Here is a 21058-nt window from a genome sequence, read left to right as displayed (position 1 = left end):
ACCACTTAGAAAAAATCCCAGGCCAGTAAATAAAGAAACACTTTTGAACTGACATATGATCTCAACAAAACACTGGGCAGAATTTGTTTTATTTTGAAAGGTCGCACCGGAAGTAGCTGTTGACATTGGTACTAACTGCAGTACCATAACAAGACTTTCTGTGAAATACAGTACACTATTGACTTCTGTTTGAAGGATATCAACACGCCTGGATTTGTCTGATACGGTGAGTGTTATGTCATTATTAAAAAGAAAGGAATCGGGGTGGGAACATGTCTTTTCAAAGGTTCACGTTTAGCCCTTTGGGTAAATAATCACAGCAGCTAGCTTCTCGTTAGCATAAGCTATGCTACTTACCAGTACCACTCTTATACATATATGATACTACCAACGCTAACTCTGACCAAAGGAGCTAAAAAAACAAGTAACATATAGAAAGTTTAACCTAACTTTAGGAATGACAAGGTCAGCTTATGCGCGTTATCTTAAATATACAGTTTCCGGATCATTTACAGAGATACTGTGAGCTAAAGCTAGCTTTGCTGCTAAAGGGAAATATTAGAGCTAACATGAGGCTGTCATATAATTGTGACACCTGAAGGACTGTTAAGTTAACCTTGCTGGTTTAACAGGCCCCATTTTAGTTGCAACGGGTTAAAAGGGTGTGTTTAATGCCTGCGTAAGTTAAGCTATCCTGACCACAACAACTTCATATATTCGTAACGCTAGTCTGCAAAAGACTTCCCTAGAAATAAGATGGCACTGACTGATGTGTTCATGTAACCTTGTAGAAACACACAGTGACGCAGTGCTGGAAAGAGACTGAGTTCATTTACTCAAGAAGTGTACTTAGGGTTAGTACTTTTTTGACATGTACTTAGAACTAGCTGCACCTTTACCAGCTCTGAGAACACTTTAATGATCAATCATTATAAAACATATCAGAGATATTATTCTGAAATGGACCAATCAGACAATGACTACTTTTACTGTCGCTACTTTAAGTACATTTAGAGGAGAGTACTTTCTACTTTCACTGGAGGAACATTTAGAATACTTTTACTGTGACAGAGTATTCCTACACTCTGGTACTTCTACTTTACTCAAGTACAAGACCTGAGTACTTCTACTTTACTCAAGTACAAGACCTGAGTACTTCTACTTTTACTCAAGTACAGACTGAGTACTTCTACTTTACTCAAGTACAAGATCTGTGTACTTCTACTTTACTCAAGTACAAGATCTGTGTACTTCTACTTTACTCAAGTACAAAATCTGAGTACTTCTACTTTACTCAAGTACAAGATCTGTGTACTTCTACTTTACTCAAGTACACAATCTGAGTACTTGTTCCACCTCTGCCCATCACACATAAAACAACAAAGACTATAGCACGTCTGTTGTGCGATACATGCTACACTTATTGGCTTTTTGTTGTCCACCTGGATGTGTATTTTTGTAAATTATTATATGTGTAAATTCTATTTTTTATGCATGCCTCTTAATTCATATTTTGCTGTTTTTGGCTCCTTACTTTTACTGTAAAAATGTAAATTTCAAAAGCTAGCTAATATGTTTATGTAACCTTGTAGAAACAACACTGTGAATGTTGTGTTGACCATTTAACTCATAGTAGCCTTGAGCAATTGAATGCTTGACAAGTATGTCTGTGTGTGTTTTTGCAGAAGGCACAGCTATGTGCAGCTGTGTGCGGAGCTCCAGGGCTCTGTCCCCCGTCCTGCGCCCCGGGCTGCTGCTCCCTCAGACGGGGTACAGACTGGCCGGCAGGGGCCTCTGGACCTCCCCGCACTGCATGGCTGTCGGGGGGGACTCCACGCTGCTGCCACTGCCCAGCCAGGCCCGGGTGGTGATCTGTGGAGGGGGGATCGTGGGATCATCTGTAGCCTTCCACCTCGCCAAACTGGGCTGGACTGATATAGTGCTGCTGGAGCAGGGCAGGTGAGATAACTGGGACTTAAAAGGGGTGGCTTTAAGAATGGGTGTGTCACTTGAGCTTCACCATTAGTTGAACCATCGTTAAGCGGAGGACAGAATAATAACTGCAAACTATTTTGTTGATTGGGTATTACCCTTCTAATGCTATTGCCTATGCTGTTACCCTGTTGTCAGACTTGGTGCAGGAACAACACGACTGTGCGCCGGCATTGTCAGCGTGGCCAAGCCTATTTCCATCGAGTGTCAGATGGCAAACTACTCCAATGGTCTCTACCGGGGCCTGGAGGAGGAGACCGGAGTCAAAACAGGTCAGAACCTTTCACATGTTTTCACTTAATTTGCATGAGGCTAGAATCACACTTCCCTAAAGTTTCCCGTAGGTCCATTTGCACTCCTTTTCTTTCTTTAAATAGATTATTTAAGTGGGGAATTTGATACCTATGTGGTTTGGTTTTTGTTATGTGTTTCAGGTTATGTGAAGACAGGCTCTCTGTGTCTGGCCCAAAATCAGGACCGCTTCCTCTCTCTGAAGCGCCTGGCATCCCGACTGAAGTAAGCTCCCTACAACTTCAATATTTACAAAAGATGCTTTGGGCAGTATCTACTTCCTGTGGGTGTGGCAGCTTTGCATACTAAATAAACTGCCCAAGCTCTGTGGAAATGCACAGGGACATTTTAGTAAGCACCAGTTTGAAACTTTAGACACAAACTAGGTTTCCTCAGAGAGTTTAGAGCGACTCAGAGTGGAGAGGGGGAGACCGGCGGTAATTGATCCCAGGCTGGATTCGTACTCCAGCTACAAATTATGGTTTTGACTAAGGGTTTGACTCTGACTTGGCCTTTTAAGGAAATACACTTTTGCCTTGCGGTGGTATAATCCTGCAAGACTCCGTTTTATTCTTCTACTAGAGATTTGTATTGCTGTTAGAAAAGGACATGTACACGATGAGCTGAATGTCTTTGTCTTCACATCGAAAGGTGAAATAAGACCAGCTTTCAGTCAGTCTTTTTAATGCCATTTATTAAGTGTTCTTGTTTCCTTCCTCCCTCTACTCTCAGGGTCATGGGGATCAGCTGTAACGTCATTAAGCCCAAAGAGGTGGCTAAACTCCACCCTCATGTTAACATTCATGACCTGGTGGGGGCGCTGCACCTGCCCGGAGACTCTGTGGTTTCTCCGCCTGACATCAACCACGCCCTGGCTGTAGCTGCAGCTGCACATGGTGAGAGAATCGACTCAAGTGTTTATGGACTGTAATAACATATGTTTCGCAATCACATCCCGCCTTTTATACCCTACTTAATGTGTGTCAAATATTGTTTATAACAATTTTGTATCTTCTTTATTGCATATTTTAACCTCTTATGTCGATATACGTATTTTTATTCTATATTTAAATATTTAATTGGACATTTTACTTAAAGTTGTTTTGATTATATAAATATTTGTATTATATTTAGTCTAGTTTGTATTATTTGTAGTTATTTATTTAAATGATATAAATATTTGTATTATATTTAGTATAATTTGTATTATTTGTAGTTATTTATTTAAATGATATAAATATTTGTATTATATTTAATCTAGTTTGTATTATTTGTAGTTATTTTAATTATTTAAATTATTATTATTATTGTATTAGTTATTTGTATTATTTATTATTCATTTATAATTATTTATATTTATCTTTATCTCATTATAAAATAAAGCAATTGTAGATAAAACCTCATTTCCCCCAGGTACAAATACAATATTCTGGTTGATTTAGTTGCGGATATCCTCCTAATTAGCATCTGTTCCTTCCTTGCCTTCCATCCTCCATCCTTTCTCCTTAATGTCTTTGTGTTTGCTCCGCAGGGGTCCAGATCCTGGAGCGGACCACAGTGCAGCAGGTTCTGGTGGAGAAGGGTCAGGTGACGGCAGTGGAGACTGATCGGGGGTCCATCGAGTGTGAATACTTTGTCAACTGTGCTGGACAGGTGAAAAATAAAAACTTTGGAGCATTAGTCCGAGTGCAAGGGGATATGAGGTAGTCAATGGGGGAAAACATTTGAAGGCATAAGGAAATTCCTTTATTTCTGCCTCAATCCCACATATTTCTTGCCAGGGCTTCAGGGGGTTCAGTTTTATCAAGAAATCTAATCATTTGTTTTGGTCTATTGGTCGAATAACCTAAAAAGAACTATATTTCTTGTGTGTTCTGCTGCAGTGGGCGTACGAGCTGGGTCAGGCGAGTGAGGTGAAGGTGTCGATTCCTCTCCATGGCTGTGAACACTTCTACCTCCTCACCAAGCCTCTGCAGGAGCCTCTGCCCCTCGACACGCCAGGTCTGAATCTTCAGACAATGAAATGAACTTTTCAGGCACTTTTGCTAAGGGATTTTAAATTCCAATCACTGTTTTGCTCACTAAATATTGAGAGTATTGTCTCCCATCCTCCTTGATTTCTCTAAAGAGTCAACCCTTAGTGAAACAAGGGGCTATAAGTGCTAGGCTTAAGCTTAAATTGGGGGATTTTTTTGTGGAATTGGAAGTGGAGATGTTGTGCTATTTATTTCCTCTTATGACACATCCTATTTCGTAAAGTACATTTATCTAGATGTTTTGGGTCATGAGATTAAAAGCCCTGTGTCTGGTCTCCAGTGTTGATGGATATGGACGGCAGGATCTATGCGCGGCCCTGGCAGGGGGGCGTTCTGTCGGGGGGGTTTGAGAAGAACCCCAAACCCATCTTCACTGAGGGCCGCAACCAGCTGGAGATCCAGAACATGCAGGAAGACTGGGACCACTTCGGTAAGGTGACGCAATAACACGAAATAATGAAGACGACTTTAAGGAGCAGTTTTAAATAAGCAGAATTTAATTTTAGATAAAGAAATACTCTGCGTATAATCTAAATATGTTGCTGCTACAACTATAAATGAATAATATATTATACAAATATGTTTGTATAAAAATATTAATATGAAAAAATAATAAAACAATTCTAAGAAAATAGATCAAATATACAAACAGTTATATAATCATAACAACGTTAAGTAAAATATCAGCAAAATAGAATACAAATGTGTATATATGAAGATAGGAGGACCTAGTTAGCAGTCAGTGGTTTTGCATAGTGGTAGGGCATCAAATGACTTCATCTAAAGTGTGCAGTTGCATCCCAAAAAGTAACAGATTACTTCTTTATTTATAGTGTTAATATTTTGTTATTACATCGTCCTTTATTGATTGAAGAACAGCTTGTCTTGGTCCGTTCAAGGGCCTCGGAAGACTTTAAGAAATGCTGTTAATAATGTTAGCAATGTCAGTTCAAAATACATCTTACGTAAGTAAACGCACACACGCACACACACCTGTCTTTTGGCCTTGGCTCAGTAATCTGAGATTCCTCCTGCAGCTTGACGTTGTGTCGTAAAGGAAGCAGTATATCACCAGCTGAGAGTCAGAGTCCTCACTGAGCGCGCTACGGTTATTAATAAGCACTCAAACCTCTGGGTCGGCTCTCATGTTTATACCACAACATGGACAAAGAAGGCAGTTCTTTTAGAAAGACATTTCCAAAACATCCTCTGGAAAAGCAAACATTAATCTTGAATTTTAAACTTGGCTTGATCCAATTCTCACATTTCCCTCCGAATTCGGACATTCTTAAGCGAGAGCCTGATTTGCATATTCAAACAAAATGTGTATTCCCCAAAATTTACTTGTGAATTTGTTTTTGTCCTTTATTTAAATGTGTTTTCTAAGACGTTTGACATCAAGAAAAACATCTAAATTACACATTTAGGATATTTTCTGTAACATTCCTCATACAAAGGGTAGTCTCTTTAAAGTGAGGTTATTCAAAAAGCATGTACTCTCTTCTCCCTGCAGAGCCGATGCTCAGTGCCTTGCTGAGGCGGATGCCGAGTCTGGAGGCGGCTGAGATCCATCAGCTGGTCAACTGCCCCGAGTCCTTCACCCCCGACATGCGCTGCCTGATGGGGGAGACGCCGGGGATCTCGGGGTACTACGTGCTGGCCGGGATGAACTCCTCCGGCCTGGCCTTCGCTGGAGGAGCTGGAAAGTAAGTGGAGAATACGTACATCTGCTACGCATGTGAGGACACACCATGCCAATCAGCTTTGTAATCATCATGTTTCAAATGCATTACCATGAAGCAGTAACGGTGCGTTTGGGTCTCCAGGTACCTGGCGGAGTGGATGACGTACGGTTACCCCACCGCCAACGTCTGGCCGCTGGACATCAAACGCTTCGGAAACCTGCAGAGCAGCCGCACCTTCCTCAGACACCGAGTGATGGAGGTCATGCGTGAGTACTGAACTCTTAGTGTCGTTTTAGGTCCAGTGAACACCCACAAACTCTCCAACTGAGGGGGAGAAGGAAACCATTACAACATGCGTTAATATAAGTGTGTGTGTGTCTGTAGCCCTGCTGTACGAGCTTAAGGTTCCTCGCTGGGACTTCCAGACGGGCCGGCAGCTGAGGACCAGCCCTCTGTACGACCGCCTGGACACACAGGGAGCTCGCTGGATGGAGAAGCACGGATTTGAACGGCCCAAATACTTTGTTCCTCATGGGAAAGGTACAGGTTAGCTCCCTCCATACTCTCCATCCTGAAATCTGCAGTGATTCATTAAAGAAAACCTGATCATGTGTGCAGATCTGCTGGCTCTGGACCAGAGTAAAACCTTCTACAAGCCCGACTGGTTCGACATCGTCGGATCAGAAGTGAAATGCTGCAAAGAGGCCGTCTGCGTCATCGACATGTCCTCCTTCACCAAGTTTGAGCTGAGTGTAAGTTTCCATGGAACACTCATTATGAGGGCTGCATCTTAAGATCGTTTTTATACCCATTTAATATGTTCTGGTTGGTCTACAAAAAGTAAGGAAATTATAAAAAAGTGTTCTTTCGTCACGACAGAACCCAAAGATACTCACTTTAATATGAGTTCAAACATAGAAACGCTTTCTGGCATCTTTGCATTAAAAAATACCGTTAATGTTCAAAATAGTTTCCGATTTTCTTTCCATTAATTAACTAATGTTAAATTGATATTTGCTGCTCTACTTTTAGTCAATTCTAAATCCAATTTCATTAAGTCCTAGATCAGGGATTCCCAAAGTGTGGAGCTTCCCACCAGGGGGTGCGCAAAATATTACAGTGTTGTTTTTGAAGTGGGATTTTTCCATAGGCTACAATAAACAAACAGGAACAATAAACATTTCCTTTTATTTTAAATCACAAACTATAATTATTAGTTTTTGATAGAAAGGTAAAAGAAGACAGCCGCTGTAGCCGAGGATATATGCGCGCCAACTCGTTTCATTCATTCTTTCAAATATGATTAACTGGCTGAAATCAGGGACACTGTGAAGTGGAACGTCTCATGACAAAGTTATTTATATGATGAAAAAAACAAAGCTTTGTTGCGTTTGTTTTTTTGCATTTTTTTGGGGGGTGTGTCAACCCGGTTGGGACGTAGAAGGGGGTGCGCCGCAAAAAAAGTTTGGGAACCGCTGTCCTAGATGATCAAATAAAGTGTACAGTTTTGTACAGCATTGTCAGATCTTCCATGAAAATGGATATGACATCTGTTCCTTCGATAAGCTTAACCTGTAATCATTACTGTGATTGAAGATGACCTTTCATTTCTGTCCTGACGTCTCAGTCCACCAACGACCAAGCTCTGGATCTGCTGCAGCACCTGTGCGCCAACGACCTGGACGTCCCCGTGGGACACATCGTCCACACCGGCATGCTGAACGAGCGGGGGGGCTACGAGAATGACTGCAGCGTGGTGCGCGTCAGCAAGAACAGGTGAGGGACACCGTGACCAATGTTACATCTTATCTGGGAGAGAGATTCACTCTCACTTGCTGACCTTTGATTAAATAAAGGTTTCCAGTTTTAAAATAAACTCCCATTCCGTCCTCCGTCCCCCCCCCCAGCTTCTTCATCGTGTCTCCCACAGACCAGCAGGTCCACTGTTGGTCCTGGATAAAGAAGCACATGCCCAACGACCCACACCTCCACCTGGAGGACGTCAGCTGGAAGTACACCGGTGAGAACACACACACACACACACACACACACACACACACACACACACACACACACACACACACACACACACACACACACACACACACACACACACACACACACACACAGACTTGATTTCTGGAAATTTCTGAATATCTACAACTCAAGCAATTCACAACAAAAACAAGGGTTGTAGATGAGATTTAAAAATGGACGTGGAGTAAAGGTACAAGCCATGAGTCAGGAACATGTGCAGTGAAAGCTCTGACTGATCTGAACTTTGATGGAAGGTCTTTGTAATGGTTTATGACTCTGATTATTCCCTCAGCTTTGAACCTGATTGGTCCTCGTGCTATGGATGTTCTGGCTGAGCTGTCGTATGTTTCCATGACTCCTGACCATTTCCCCTCCATGTTCTGCAAGGTACCAAACAACATCCAGTTTCAAAATACTGAAGTTTTGTCAAAGCTATCTAGCGTGTGCACTTTTTTAATTTTGTGCAGGATGAATAAATATTTTTTAGCCCTTCAGACACAGACTCAATGACTTTAATTTCAAAATAAAAGCCCAGAGAGTAACATCACAGCTACTGCTATCAGTACATTCTCACGTGTTTAGTTTCCTAGTTATTTATTGCTATTCATCAATATGAAAAAGGGGAGGACCTCTAGAGGAAATGTGGTTAATTTAAAATGTTGTGTCCCTCTCATTGTTTGTGTTTGTGTGTAAATGCAGCAAAAGCGATGGTTAGTTGTTGTTATTAATCACACATCGATAGGAACAGTATTTAGTTCACTACTTGTATGTGTTCCCCTACCTTCTTATAAAGCTGCTTTCTGATTCTTGTGTGTGTGTGTGTGTTTGTGTGTGTGTGCAGGAGATGAGCGTCGGCTATGCTAACGGGATCAGAGTGATGAGTATGACCCACACAGGAGAGCCAGGCTTCATGCTCTACATCCCCATCGAAGTGCGTCCATCTCACACACACACATACACTTACACACACACACTCTCTCTGCTGGTGGTTAAAGTTGAATGATGTGTGTGTGTGTGTGTGTGTCCCCGCTGTGCACAGTACGCTCTGCACGTCTACAACGAGGTAATATCCGTGGGTCAGAAGTACGGGATCCGTAACGCCGGGTACTACGCCCTGCGCAGCCTCCGCATCGAGAAGTTCTTCGCCTTCTGGGGTCAGGACCTGGACGCCTTCACCACGCCGCTGGAGTGCGGACGAGAGTTCAGGGTCAAGTTCGACACGGTGAGTCCCGGGTCAGCGGTGTGAGAAACCGCTTCATGCTTTTGGGTTTCCTCTTATTCCCCACTTCTGCCTCCATCAGGAGACGGACTTCATGGGTCGCGAGGCGTTGCTGCAGCAGCGGCAGGACGGCGTGTTCCGGCGCTTCGTCATGCTGGTTCTGGAGGACCACGACACGGAGCTGGACCTGTGGCCCTGGTGGGGCGAGCCTGTCTACCGTAACGGGCAGCTGGCCGGCACCACCACCAGCAGCGCCTACAGCTACACCCTGGAGCGCCACGTCTGCCTGGGCTTCGTGTCGCCGCCCCCGGGTCCGGAGGGGTTGCCCACCCCCATCACGCCGGACTTCATCAACCGCGGGGACTACGAGGTGGACATCGCCGGGCAGCGCTACCCGGCCAAAGCCAAACTCTACCCCTTCAGCTCGCTCTTCTCCCAGCAGAAACGCCGCAAGGAGGACATGGAGCTCAGCAACCTGCAGGGGAAGTGAGGTGGAGAAACCCCTCACCCCGACATCCAACACTCCTCTGTCGTCTTTCCAACCCAGTTTAGATTCAACCCCCCAGGCATTCTCTCTCTATTGACCACGACTCTGCGGGTCGCTAAAACACGTTGTAGTTTGATCAGAAGTCTTTTAGAAAATGACCCGACTTCACCCATGATTTGTTATCTGAATCAGCACTTCCCCTATTAGTCTAATGTCTAAAATGATAGTTTCAAGTCGTCTTCAGGACAGAATCATGCGCTTTAGGGCTGTGCTACTTTGTGATTGACAGCTCAGTCTCAACCTTTTTTACAGTTTGTGTTTCAGTTTATGTAATATTTCTGTCTCCTTTACTGTCCCGCTCAGGGTTTGGTTGCAACTGGCTCACAGGAAGTGCACTTTGGACTTTGATGCAAATGTTCACTGGCCAAACGGCGGTACTGCAACTTATGTGTCGGACCATGACGTCAGTGGGCCCAAAAAGCCTTTTCCCCATCGACCTACATCGGGAAAGAGACGTCAGTAAAATCAGCGTATCAGTTTTTTGGAGCTGATACAGAGCTAAAAGTTGTGAAAGCTGAATCGTTTCTGTATCGTAGACGTGATTACACTTCGTGGTTAAATCTCAGCTGGGTTGGAAAATCGACCGGCGCCTCCTCCACTCCTCCTGCTACATATCTCCTCCTCTCCTCGCAGCGGGCCGTGTGCAAAATCACTCCTCGCCTCCTATCCAACCCCCACCGCTGCAGAAGTGCAATATTCACTGGCACCAATTTCTCAGATTAAATTAGATTCACTTTATTAATCCCAAACTGGGGATTGATTCATTCCACCAGCATGTAACCAAGGCTTTGCACATGATTTAAATCATATAATAAAACATATCGACAGCAGAAAGATATGGAAAGTATTTACTATATAAAATATACAGAGAAACAATGTTATGACTATAAACATATCAACTGTAGTATACTTATCTATATATCTAAATATAGTCTCATTTCAAATATACAGAATAACTCTTTTATTGTTGTAACGTATTTTGTATGTTTCATTTTGTGTATTCTGCAGAAAATGTCATTCTGTATATTTTATACCGTGTATTAAATAGGTTAATATCCATATTAAATCAACATAGAAATACACCGAATAATTTAGTATTTGTAATTAGTTTTTGTTAGTTCTGTATATTTTATATTTCGACTCTTTTAGATATTTCATTTTCGGTAGATTTTCATCTCGCCTTGTTTACATGCTGCTGCAACAAATCAACTCCCCGTGTTTTGGATAAATGTAATGCAGTCTAAATGCTCGTGCTGTGTCAGATGCAGCATGACTGACCCTCCTGTATATTCTGCAGTTTGCTTCACACTCAATCAGTGCCTTTGTGCAGGCATCAACACTGTGTTCACTTTAACGCGTCACCAGGGATTTAAAGGGGATGTTAAAACATAAAAGAGGGATGAGAATCTTCTCCTGTAGTCGTTAAGCGTCTGTAGGTTCATATAAATGTAGATTAAGGTCGATGCTGATGTGCAAAATGAAGTCGTTATTGTGAAACCTGTGAGTGATGTGGCCTACTTTGTATCCTTTACTAGGGCTGCAACTACAATTACTTTCTGGATGATTTGATTATTATTTGGGCTTTAATGTGAGCAAATAGGGAAAAATGTTTCTGTAATCTCAAGGTGATGTCTTAAACTGCTAAATCAGCCAAAGATATTAAATTAAATATGAAAATCTACATATTTGAGGCTGAAAATTGCTTTTTTTTGCGTATCAAAAACCAGACTTATCCTTTGAGCTCTTTACTTTATACTCTCCACTTCCACTACACTCTTATAAGTAGCCCCATGAACTCCTCTTGTAGTGTTTTAAAGCTTCCCAGGGTCTCCAATAAATCCTCAAGATGAATCAAAATAAGTCATGCTTGTGGAAATGTACTTACAGTGATTTGATCCGCTCTGTTATTTATGTTTGTGTGGTCGTCTTGAAGCACCTTGGCCCCGTTGTTGTTCCCTGATGTGTTGAGTGTGTGATGTTTTTTCGGAGTCTAACGTTGCCTGATGTTTGTGTAAAGGACTTCATCGCAAGGTTGAAATAAAGCAATGTATTTTTGTACAGCGAGTGTGTTTAAATTCTCTTTTCAAAATTCAAATCCGCCGTTTGGATCATCTTTGTGTTTGTTCCTGTTCTCCCAGTAAGTGTGCATTATTTCAAATACTTTCCAGAGTATCCTGTACATGTTAATGGGACTGACGCTTCTCAATCAGTCAATTAAGATGTCTTTAGACAATTGTTTTAATGCTAAATGGGTTATTTCCAGATATGCATTGGTGCTTTTTTTCAGATTTTATTTGTTACTCAACTTCTGATTTCTTCAGTTGCCTTATAAATAAAAAATTGCTTTCATTTACTTTATTTTTTACACACTTTTAATGCATAAAACTGGCCAAATAGACACTTAAGTTACATTTTCTGAGAGTAAATGTTGCCCAAGGCTCCAAAAATACTTGTTTCCCTGCTGAGAATCTGAGAGAAACGTTTTGAGATTAGGAAACTAATTCATATATAATGACTTTCTCTTATTTTCAGGATTCAGTAGTAAAGTGTGCTTACGGAGCGCAGCACGTGTGCTTAAATGAGAGGGAATATTTATAAAGATACTCCAGGCACTAACTCTCTCGGTCTCTGCTCATTCTTTTTTTAATTTCCCCTCTGTGGGACGAATAAAGGGATTCTGATTCTGATTTACCTCCCCCTGTAATCATTCCCACTGATGAATCGTGAGGTGCACTCAGAGCCGGGGAAAGTTACACAACAAAAACAAACTTTATTTATCAGATTAGAATGCAAGCGGTGCCTTCAGGAGATCATGTCCTCCTGGCTTTGCGGGGGCGGCAGCCGTTGTGCGGCACGGGGGTGTTGTCGGTGATCGACACCACCTGCAGACCCCCCATCGTCAGGCCCTGGATGGCAGACTGCACAACAGAGAGATGTATTCATTTGTGAAGAAGCTGATAGGATGAGGTCGATACGTATTTAAGGCGCTTCTTTCTTACTGTGTTTGGATCACAATATAAACTCACCCATCGTCCCGGTCCGATACCTTTGACAACGACACGGACAAACGTCACTCCCTTCGCTGTGGCTTTCTGAGAGGAAGAGGAGGAGAAACGGGAGATTCATTTCTACATGAACGTCATCTTTCTCCACTAGAAAACATGGGTCATAATCACCCACCATCTCTCATAACAATATGACCTTTTTATGGCATGCTAGTTTCTGGGTCTCACATGTCTTAGAGCAACACCCTGAGCCGGGTCCCCTGCAGTAAGTAATGTCTTGGTAATGACAGAGTCCCGTGTGTGTGTGTGTGTGTGTGTGTGTGTGTGTGTGTGTGTGTGTGTGTGTGTGTGAGGCTGTGTGCAGACGTACTGTGGCAGCAGATATTCCCGCAGTCTGAGCAGCGACCGGCGTGGACTTCTTGATGTTCCTGAAGCCTTCTGTGCCGCAGGACGTCCGGACCAGGGACTGACCCTGGCTCTCCGTCAGCTGGATGTGTGTGCTGGGACAAAAACATGTGTCACACACTGTTTACATCTTCACATGTTATATACTCCCACATACCTGACTGCATCACATCAGAGCTTACATCTGCACGGCTTTCCACTCGTCATACCGATACTGCACGTTTTAATTTAACTTCTTGGCAATAAACCTGTTTCTGATCCTGATCACAGAACAGCTAATATGTAGCCTAAATAAATGAGGGTTAACCTAACCTAAATGATTGATCAGAATGATGTCAAAAGGATCTCAGTGAATCCCTGTTTTATGGTCTTTCCACTTACTTGTTGTACGTTGCTTTAACGTGAGCGATAGGTAACTCCTCAAACTTCCTTCCCCCCCATCTTAGTGAAGAGTCCTGGCCCGGCATTGGGGGGAAGATGCTGAAAGATTAAAAGTAGGGTTAATGGCGCTGTTACACTATTTTACTACAGTGAGCAGTGCTTAAACATGTTTTTTCCTAGATTGAGCCTTTATTCAACACAAGTTATTGAACACTAGAGAACTGCAGAATAATGTACAGGTGTGTTTCCGGACCTGAACTCTTTGGAGGAGGTTTTCCCGGCCTCTGTGCTGGAAGCTGCTGCCTCCTGAAGTCTGACCGCACTGGAACACACTGTCCGCTGTAACGCCGTGTTTCCACATCTATAAAAACAAACCATTTAATTAGAACCATCGCTCTAAACCAGAGTGCCTTTGCTCATCTGTACATGCACAATAAGGGAAACACACTACAGGGTTAGAATTTTCATTATAGATATCGCCATGAAGCTTCCACAGTTGATTAGTCACATCAAGTTAAACTGTTTTTGTATTTCAAGTTTACTAAAATGGTATGTTTACATAAACAAATAAGGCAATATCTTGTTAAATATGTCCCCACTTACCTCCATTTTTAGTAAAAACATCTCTGAACATTGGATAAAGCCAGGTCTAAAATGTTCTGGAGTTTAGAAATATCCCTCTATATCACTCTATAAATCTGGAAACACTGTCAAAGCTATGTTATAAAAGGTCAATTATTCATACCATGCTTTGGGAACAAAATGTGATATTAATAAAGCTGAGAATGACGTGTAAACAAACTCCTCTGTAATGATATGTATAAGACAACACAGGAAATACCCGTGTTTAAATACATATCATCATGAAACCTTACTAGCTGATTATTTTGATGACAGTCATTGTGCGTTTTTGCACTTTTTCTGAAATGTTATGTTGAAATGTGCCAATAATAAAGCTAACTCTGGTGAATTTAAGAGAAACATTTGGTAAGAGAAACACTTCAATGTGTACTTGGGGGGTTTTCTTTCCACTAGTCCAAAATAAAACGTGTTGGGAATCGAAATATCCCAAAGTCTAACAATAAACAATATAACATGTAGCTTCATAACACTCAGCATGCAGCAGCCTTCAGAGCTAATGTTAGCCACTAGCTAAAAGGGATGCTAGTGAACCACGAAATACTTACAGCGAGCTTCCACTTGCATTTACGGAGGCAGCAAGCTGTCGGCATACATTACTAACAGAACTAACTAATATACAATTTAATTTATACATCTTTGAGACAAGTTAACTGTCAGACATGTAGCTTCTTTACACACAACAAATGTGACATTGAAGGTACTGTAAATCCAGACCAGACTAATGGTATTTTCTTTTTGAGGGGTGGTAATATCGCAAACCAAATTATTTAATATAACAATAATGGTCCTCACTTGAAAAAAAACAATTCAAAACTACACAATAAACTAAACAAGGTATTTAAATTTGTGGTATGGTACGTATAATGATATATGTTCTTTTTCTAAAGACGTACACTAATAAGGTCTTTCCCTACTTTTATCACAATAGACCGTTCCGACTCCTGAACAGGATTGTGGGTAGCAGTACAAACATGTTAGCTTCAAGTTCTTCGTAAACCGTCGTAAATATGAGCTTCATCGTGGTTCATCATGGTGAACACTCGTTTAAAGTGCAGAAATATAGATCTGAATACAGTTTTATTTTTATATGAATGAATAAAAACACCTCAAATCAGGAACTGGTGTTTGTATTTATATCTTGAGCTTTTTAAAAGCAAGATTTTACTGTGATTAAAAATCCCTCCCAACTCTTTTGACAGCGCCAGGATTTTTTTGCATGTACATTGAACGTAAACAAAAAAAAGATGGCAGCGCCCTGCAGAAGGATGGCAGGTCGGTCTCTCCTACAGTTTCTTTCTTCTTTCAGCCGGACATCGGTCAATAACTCTGGGTTCCGTCAGATCTCCAGCACGTCCGTATGTCGGCGGTCCTGGCAGGCTCAACATGTGGAGGAAAGTGCTTCTTCTCCGTGGACCCTTATGGCGGCCGTGTGTCTGCAGAGACTTCCGGTCATCTCTGCAGAGAGCAGCCCCATAGAGCAGCAGTTCAGAGACATGATGAGCCAGGTGAGGTTCTCCTATACATTAAACATTAAAGATGTGTACACAGTGATTTAACTTAATCGATCTTCCGTCAGAATAGCATGTAAACAAGTCAATGTACCTATTAGATAGAGATAGATACTTTATTGATCCCAAATTGGGAATTTATAGCAGCGATGTGTTCAAAACAATAATTTAAAAAAAGGGGAAATAAGTATTAACATAATATAATTAAATACAAATAAAAACTATAAACAGCTAGTGTATATCCATATCTATAATAGAAAGGACATGAACCACAAAGAATACGCAATATAAAATGTTCTAGATAAGTTAGACTGTTCTATAAAAGATAGATTTCCTACAACAACAGACATATAGTTATAAAGTTCACTGACTTGACTTCCAGATGGAGCAGGAGAAGAGCATGCTTTCGGACCACGAGCTGCGGCTGCTGGACGACGCTGACCGGATAAGGAGGATGCAGACGGGCGAGTACGACTCTGATGAAGAGGACGACCGGCGGGACCAGGAGATCGTGTTGGCCCAGGACCTGGAGGACTCCTGGGATCAGAAACTCAAGAACTTCCAGCCGGCACCCAGGGTCACCGGTCAGTACGGGAGAGGGCATCCAGTCACATGCTTTAATGACTATCGACTGATTATTAACAGAACCACTAACCCTCTCTCCGCCATCTCTGTTTCCTCAGCTGCAGACGGAGACCCCCGCTCTCTGCAGCGCCGCCTCGCAGACTCTCTGCTGCTGCTGGTGGAGCAGCCGGTGGGGGGGCAGAAGGTCTGGCTGTTGCCTCAGACTCAGTGGCAGCAAGGAGAGACGCTGAGGGAGACGGCAGAGAGAGCCCTCACCTCCCTGCCAGGTAACAGCAGCAGCAGGTTTACCTCAATATGTCAGAGATGAAGCTGCTGAGATTCACTCCTCTGTTTTTAAACCTTTCTAAATGACTGTTTAGTATTTTAAAATCAGTGTTCAAGTGCTTTGAATTCTGTTAAATCATGGGGCACTTCATCTGCCAGGTAACAGGAACCGGAGTGTTTACCTTGAGTCTTGAAATGTTTAACGTTGCCTGCGATTGATATCTTTGATGAAGCGATGTAATTGGGTAACTCACACGAGGGCTATTTTTTAGATTCTTTGTAAGCTATACTTTCTGCCAGGTAACAGGCAGAATGGTTTTTGCTAAATACGCTTAAATATACAATATTTATAATCTAAAGATATTTAGAAATATAACAAGCTAAAAAACACCAACGCCGTCCAAATAGCATAAAAACACATCAATCCAACCTTAATTAATTACTCCATTTGGAATATTTCAGATATAATAAACATGCGCCTTTAACCCTCTTTAACAACAGCTGCTGCGTTAAGCTCTCATTAAAGTTGAAGTTAGATTAATATATGTATTATTTGTATCCAATTCATGTATTATTTATGTGCATTTCAATGTTTGTTCTAATGTATTCGTTTAATTATCATTTTATTTGTATACTGGATATAAATATGTATTTATTTCATATAAAACAATCATTTTTCAGTTTGCAAGTCCTGCATTCAGAATCTCACGTAAGCAAATAGTGACTTTGATAACATTTCCACTCATTGTGCAGCCGTAGTGCTCAGCTAATTTGAAGTGAAACAGTTAAAATAATAGCTGTAATCATGCAGTATTAAATATCATTAGCTCCTGATACTGTGCGGCGCTTTAAATTAAAACCAGCACATGTAAATATCAAGAGGAGCTGACAAATGGATAGATCATGAGCAGCGTTAAACTGTTTATTTAAATGCTTAACAGCTTAAAACAATAGATATCTTACGTATGAAATATGGTTCAAATAACCCGCGTTTGCAACTGATATTTGATATGTAAAGTGAGGGACATTTACTCCGTGTGTTTCCTGGATGTGACCGTGTGTAATATGAATAATAAGTGGCGTATGATTGGGGAAACGCTGCGTGAGTAAATGATGTTGGTGGAGTTTTCAGGACGTTTGATCCTCTCGCTGTGGTTAATGTGGACGATTTGTAGTGCGAGTATCACACTGCTGTTTCAGAGAAGAGCCCATCAAACTTTAATGATCCCGGGGATAAAAAGTGGGTCATTACAGCGGCGGAGATTAGGGAGGACACGCAGAAATAATGCAGCAAATGGAGCGTGCTCACAATAATAATAAAAGCTATAGCGGCGGATTTTTATGATATGGATCGTACATTATATATCCTGCAAAGGAAAGGGCTCTGAGGTTAATGGAAATACATTTTATCCAATTTCCACCTTCCACACTCGCTCATCAATATCCTGTTTCTCTTTATATAAAGTGTTTTAAATATTGAGGTTTTGGTGTAAAGGCATGTTTGTGGAGTAGAGGGCTGCATGTGCATTTCTATTAACCTAAATGAAATACACATTAAGCACTTAAAGACAGAACTGATTTAACTTTCATGTTGTGCAAAATGTCTGCTAATTATCAAGTACTCAAAGTTAAAGGGGCACTATTCTGCTGATGTTCAGGTGTATATCAGTATGTAGAGTCTCTACTTTAAAGAGTCCTCTCCTGCTGATGTTCAGGTGTATATCAGTATGTAGAGTCTCTACTTTAAAGAGTCCTCTCCTGCTGATGTTCAGGTGTATATCAGTATGTAGTGTCTCTACTTTAAAGAGTCCTCTCCTGCTGATGTTCAGGTGTATATCAGTATGTAGAGTCTCTACTTTAAAGAGTCCTATCCTGCTGATGTTCAGGTGTATATCAGTATGTAGTGTCTCTACTTTAAAGAGTCCTCTCCTGCTGATGTTCAGGTGTATATCAGTATGTAGTGTCTCTACTTTAAAGAGTCCTCTCCTGCTGATGTTCAGGTGTATATCAGTATGTAGTGTCTCTACTTTAAAGAGTCCTCTCCTGCAGCGCTTGCCAATAGAAGCGCTGAGATTTGGGATTTTAGACTTTGCAGAACCATTTACATGCACTAAAACCTTTATATCACACTACAGGAAATGGAGAACCCCGAAACAGAATAGGGCCTCTTGAAGACGTAAAATAAAGTTCTCCTTTACCTGTAATTCAGCTTATTATACTGTGTACCTATCTGCTCTCTGTTGCATATGACACAGATTATTTCTGAGCGTTTTAAACGTTGATATCGCACTCGGTCATGTTCGTTTAATTGTGGGAAGCTGAAGTCGTGATCACAATTATTATTCAATTATCTGCAGCCCTGGTGGAAATGAGTCTCTAACACGGAGCGCTGAGCGTGAGATTCAGACGACGGCATCATGGATTAAGACTTAATGTGTGTCGTTGTGACGACACGGTATCAGGGGACTCAACTAAAACACTGCATGTACGCACTAATGTTGGCAGAGTTTCAGTACGCTCCTCTTTCTCTTTAATAAAGTGAACTGATAAGTGACCTCAAACTACAATCATTAATTCCACTAGTTATTGTTTTAACTGTTTATTATTTTGAAGAGGTTTTTCTGTTTGGGTTCTTGTGCGGAAAAAGTTATTTATGTCAATAAGCCTAAGGAAATACAAATATAAAAAAATCAATAAATGACACGCTATATACAAATTAATTTGAAAATTTAAATAGAAGAATAAATAATAAAATAAAATAAAATAAGTTAAAATAAAAATATAAACAGAATTAAAGTTAAAATAAGAATAAAATAAAAATATTAAAAAATTAGCTTCAATAAAAAGATGGTAAAAATGAAACCACAAAAATTAAAAACAACACAAAAATATTATTAAAATAAGAATAAATAAAAACGAACTGCAAAACAAAAAGTTATTACAAAATAGAACAAAAATAAAATGAGTATAAATTTAAAATAACATACAAAACATTGAATAATAAATTATGTAAAAAATAAACTAAACTAAAACCTTGGAACATCTGCACTCACCTTGTGTCTCCAGCTGAACCCCCCCCCCCCCCCCTCTGCTTTCTCGCCCTGCAGCAGCAGCTGGTTTCAAGGCGATGTTCTTGGGAAACACCCCATGCGGAGTCTACAAGTACAAACTGCCCAAAGCGGCCCGGACGGAGAGCTCGGTGGGGACGAAGGTGTTCTTCTTCAAAGCCGTCCTGGCAGACGCCGGCCCCCCCGCCGCCCCAGACTCCCCTCTGATGTGGGTGACGAAGAGCGAGCTGCAGCACCACCTGAAGCCGGCGTACATGATGAAGGTCGAGCGCTTCCTGCTCGGCCTGTGAACACAAACACAGAGAGGGACAATATTTATGGCGGGGGGAGATCTGTCGGCTTGTTCCAAACGTCTTTCAATAGATGTGATGTATTGTATAAATAAATTCCTTTTTCAAACAAACTGAACTTTAAGTTAGCCTCTAATGTCTAATCATCTTAAAATGTGTCCTAAATCAAGAACTAGAAAATTGGGCTTCAGAGGTTTTGGGAAAATAGGCTCAAAGTTTCTTTAGTTGCCACAATTTTAGCAAAGAATGAGGGATGATGGTGTGGGCTTTATTGCTGATATACCATCTCGTCGTTTTTCAGATTTTTATTTGCGTCTGTAGATTTTCACTACATTTAATGTAAAATATAATAAAACGTTTAAATTAATATCTATTTGCGGATTATTTTCCATATTTTCCTTTAATTTAATGCAAAATTAGTGCATTTTACAAAACTTTAAAGGTTTTTTTAATCACTTTAATGTTCTTACTCTGCTCAATGCTGGTTAGCTTACCCTATACTAATGTATTAGCTGATGTAGCTTATTTACATATGGTTTTAATAATCCGATTCTGAAAGGTAGCTAGGAAATAAAGCTGTAAATTTAACATAGTGGAGCAAAAACTACAAAATATGTCTGCAAAATCTGGTGGTGTGAATGTATAACGTTGCACAAAGGGGAAATACTCAGGTTAAGTCGTTCAAAATGGTCCTTGAGTGCAGTTCTTCATTATATATATATTATATATACTTAGTTTATTTTCTAAGAAGGGAGCATTTAGCTGTGTTCATCAGTCTGAAGGACGGTGCATTTAATGACATTTTCCAGGAAAAATGTCATTAACTGTAGTTTTTTAGAAGCTGCAGCATTTAATGAGAATGCTTCGAGTTAAAAAGTGAAGGAAATGTTGTTCCTGCTGTTTGGAGAGACTCTTAATCCTGCCCTGAGTGGGCCGGCGCTTCACCTCCAGCAGAAGCGGCTCCTCTCTGCAGAGACATGAATTAAACGACCAACTATTTTACTGATGTTTCCCTCATCTCTTAGTGAGACTGGGAAATGGAGTTATGAAGGATGTGGGCATTAACCAGCAGAAGCAACTACTAGGTTGCATTCTGGGAAATG

The 21058-nt window shown here is 41.1% G+C and overlaps 3 protein-coding genes across 3 annotated transcripts; 2 read left to right on the top strand and 1 right to left on the bottom strand.

Moving 5' to 3' along the window:
* Positions 1–106: 106 nt before the first annotated feature.
* On the top strand, positions 107–11871 carry pdpr (pyruvate dehydrogenase phosphatase regulatory subunit). The gene is made up of 18 exons (XM_063881522.1): positions 107–226; positions 1686–1959; positions 2131–2264; positions 2427–2508; positions 3016–3179; positions 3815–3936; positions 4167–4284; positions 4600–4749; positions 5833–6025; positions 6146–6270; positions 6389–6544; positions 6623–6756; positions 7632–7780; positions 7912–8024; positions 8334–8428; positions 8883–8972; positions 9081–9263; positions 9343–11871. Exons 2-18 carry the CDS (start codon positions 1697–1699, stop codon positions 9748–9750), a joined length of 2679 nt encoding a protein of 892 aa, XP_063737592.1. The 5' UTR covers positions 107–226; positions 1686–1696; the 3' UTR covers positions 9751–11871.
* Positions 11872–12553: 682 nt separating this feature from the next.
* On the bottom strand, positions 12554–14965 carry mrps11 (mitochondrial ribosomal protein S11). Its single transcript, XM_063881523.1, has 6 exons — positions 14786–14965; positions 13852–13959; positions 13599–13697; positions 13183–13312; positions 12834–12899; positions 12554–12725 (listed from the first exon to the last, which is right to left on the bottom strand). The coding sequence occupies exons 1-6, from the start codon at positions 14872–14874 to the stop codon at positions 12618–12620; spliced, it is 600 nt and encodes a 199-aa protein (XP_063737593.1). The 5' UTR covers positions 14875–14965; the 3' UTR covers positions 12554–12617.
* Positions 14966–15456: 491 nt separating this feature from the next.
* Positions 15457–20322, top strand: mrpl46 (mitochondrial ribosomal protein L46). The gene is made up of 4 exons (XM_063880719.1): positions 15457–15745; positions 16131–16332; positions 16432–16599; positions 19705–20322. Exons 1-4 carry the CDS (start codon positions 15485–15487, stop codon positions 19953–19955), a joined length of 882 nt encoding a protein of 293 aa, XP_063736789.1. The 5' UTR covers positions 15457–15484; the 3' UTR covers positions 19956–20322.
* The last annotated feature ends 736 nt before the right edge of the window (positions 20323–21058 follow it).

Source organism: Eleginops maclovinus, chromosome 4 (genome assembly GCF_036324505.1).
Source record: "Eleginops maclovinus isolate JMC-PN-2008 ecotype Puerto Natales chromosome 4, JC_Emac_rtc_rv5, whole genome shotgun sequence".
In the NCBI taxonomy this organism is placed as follows: Eukaryota; Metazoa; Chordata; class Actinopteri; order Perciformes; family Eleginopidae; genus Eleginops; species Eleginops maclovinus.
The sequence above is the reverse complement of the archived record's forward strand: the minus strand, read 5'-3'. Positions and strand labels throughout refer to the sequence as shown.

Bases quoted from the DNA above. Each gene is read 5' to 3' on its own strand.
- pdpr (XM_063881522.1), top strand. From the start codon at position 1,697: ATGTGCAGCTGTGTGCGGAGCTCCAGGGCTCTGTCCCCCGTCCTGCGC. The intron at 6,545-6,622 runs GTACAGGTTAGC...TCATGTGTGCAG, and splicing joins CTTTGTTCCTCATGGGAAAG to ATCTGCTGGCTCTGGACCAG. The intron at 8,025-8,333 runs GTGAGAACACAC...TTATTCCCTCAG, and splicing joins CGTCAGCTGGAAGTACACCG to CTTTGAACCTGATTGGTCCT.
- mrps11 (XM_063881523.1), bottom strand. From the start codon at position 14,874: ATGTATAAATTAAATTGTATATTAGTTAGTTCTGTTAGTAATGTATGC. The intron at 13,960-14,785 runs GTAAGTATTTCG...TTGTTTTTATAG, and splicing joins AATGCAAGTGGAAGCTCGCT to ATGTGGAAACACGGCGTTAC. The intron at 13,698-13,851 runs GTCCGGAAACAC...TTAATCTTTCAG, and splicing joins ACCTCCTCCAAAGAGTTCAG to CATCTTCCCCCCAATGCCGG.
- mrpl46 (XM_063880719.1), top strand. From the start codon at position 15,485: ATGGCAGCGCCCTGCAGAAGGATGGCAGGTCGGTCTCTCCTACAGTTT. The intron at 15,746-16,130 runs GTGAGGTTCTCC...CTTGACTTCCAG, and splicing joins TCAGAGACATGATGAGCCAG to ATGGAGCAGGAGAAGAGCAT. The intron at 16,600-19,704 runs GTAACAGCAGCA...CTCGCCCTGCAG, and splicing joins AGCCCTCACCTCCCTGCCAG to CAGCAGCTGGTTTCAAGGCG.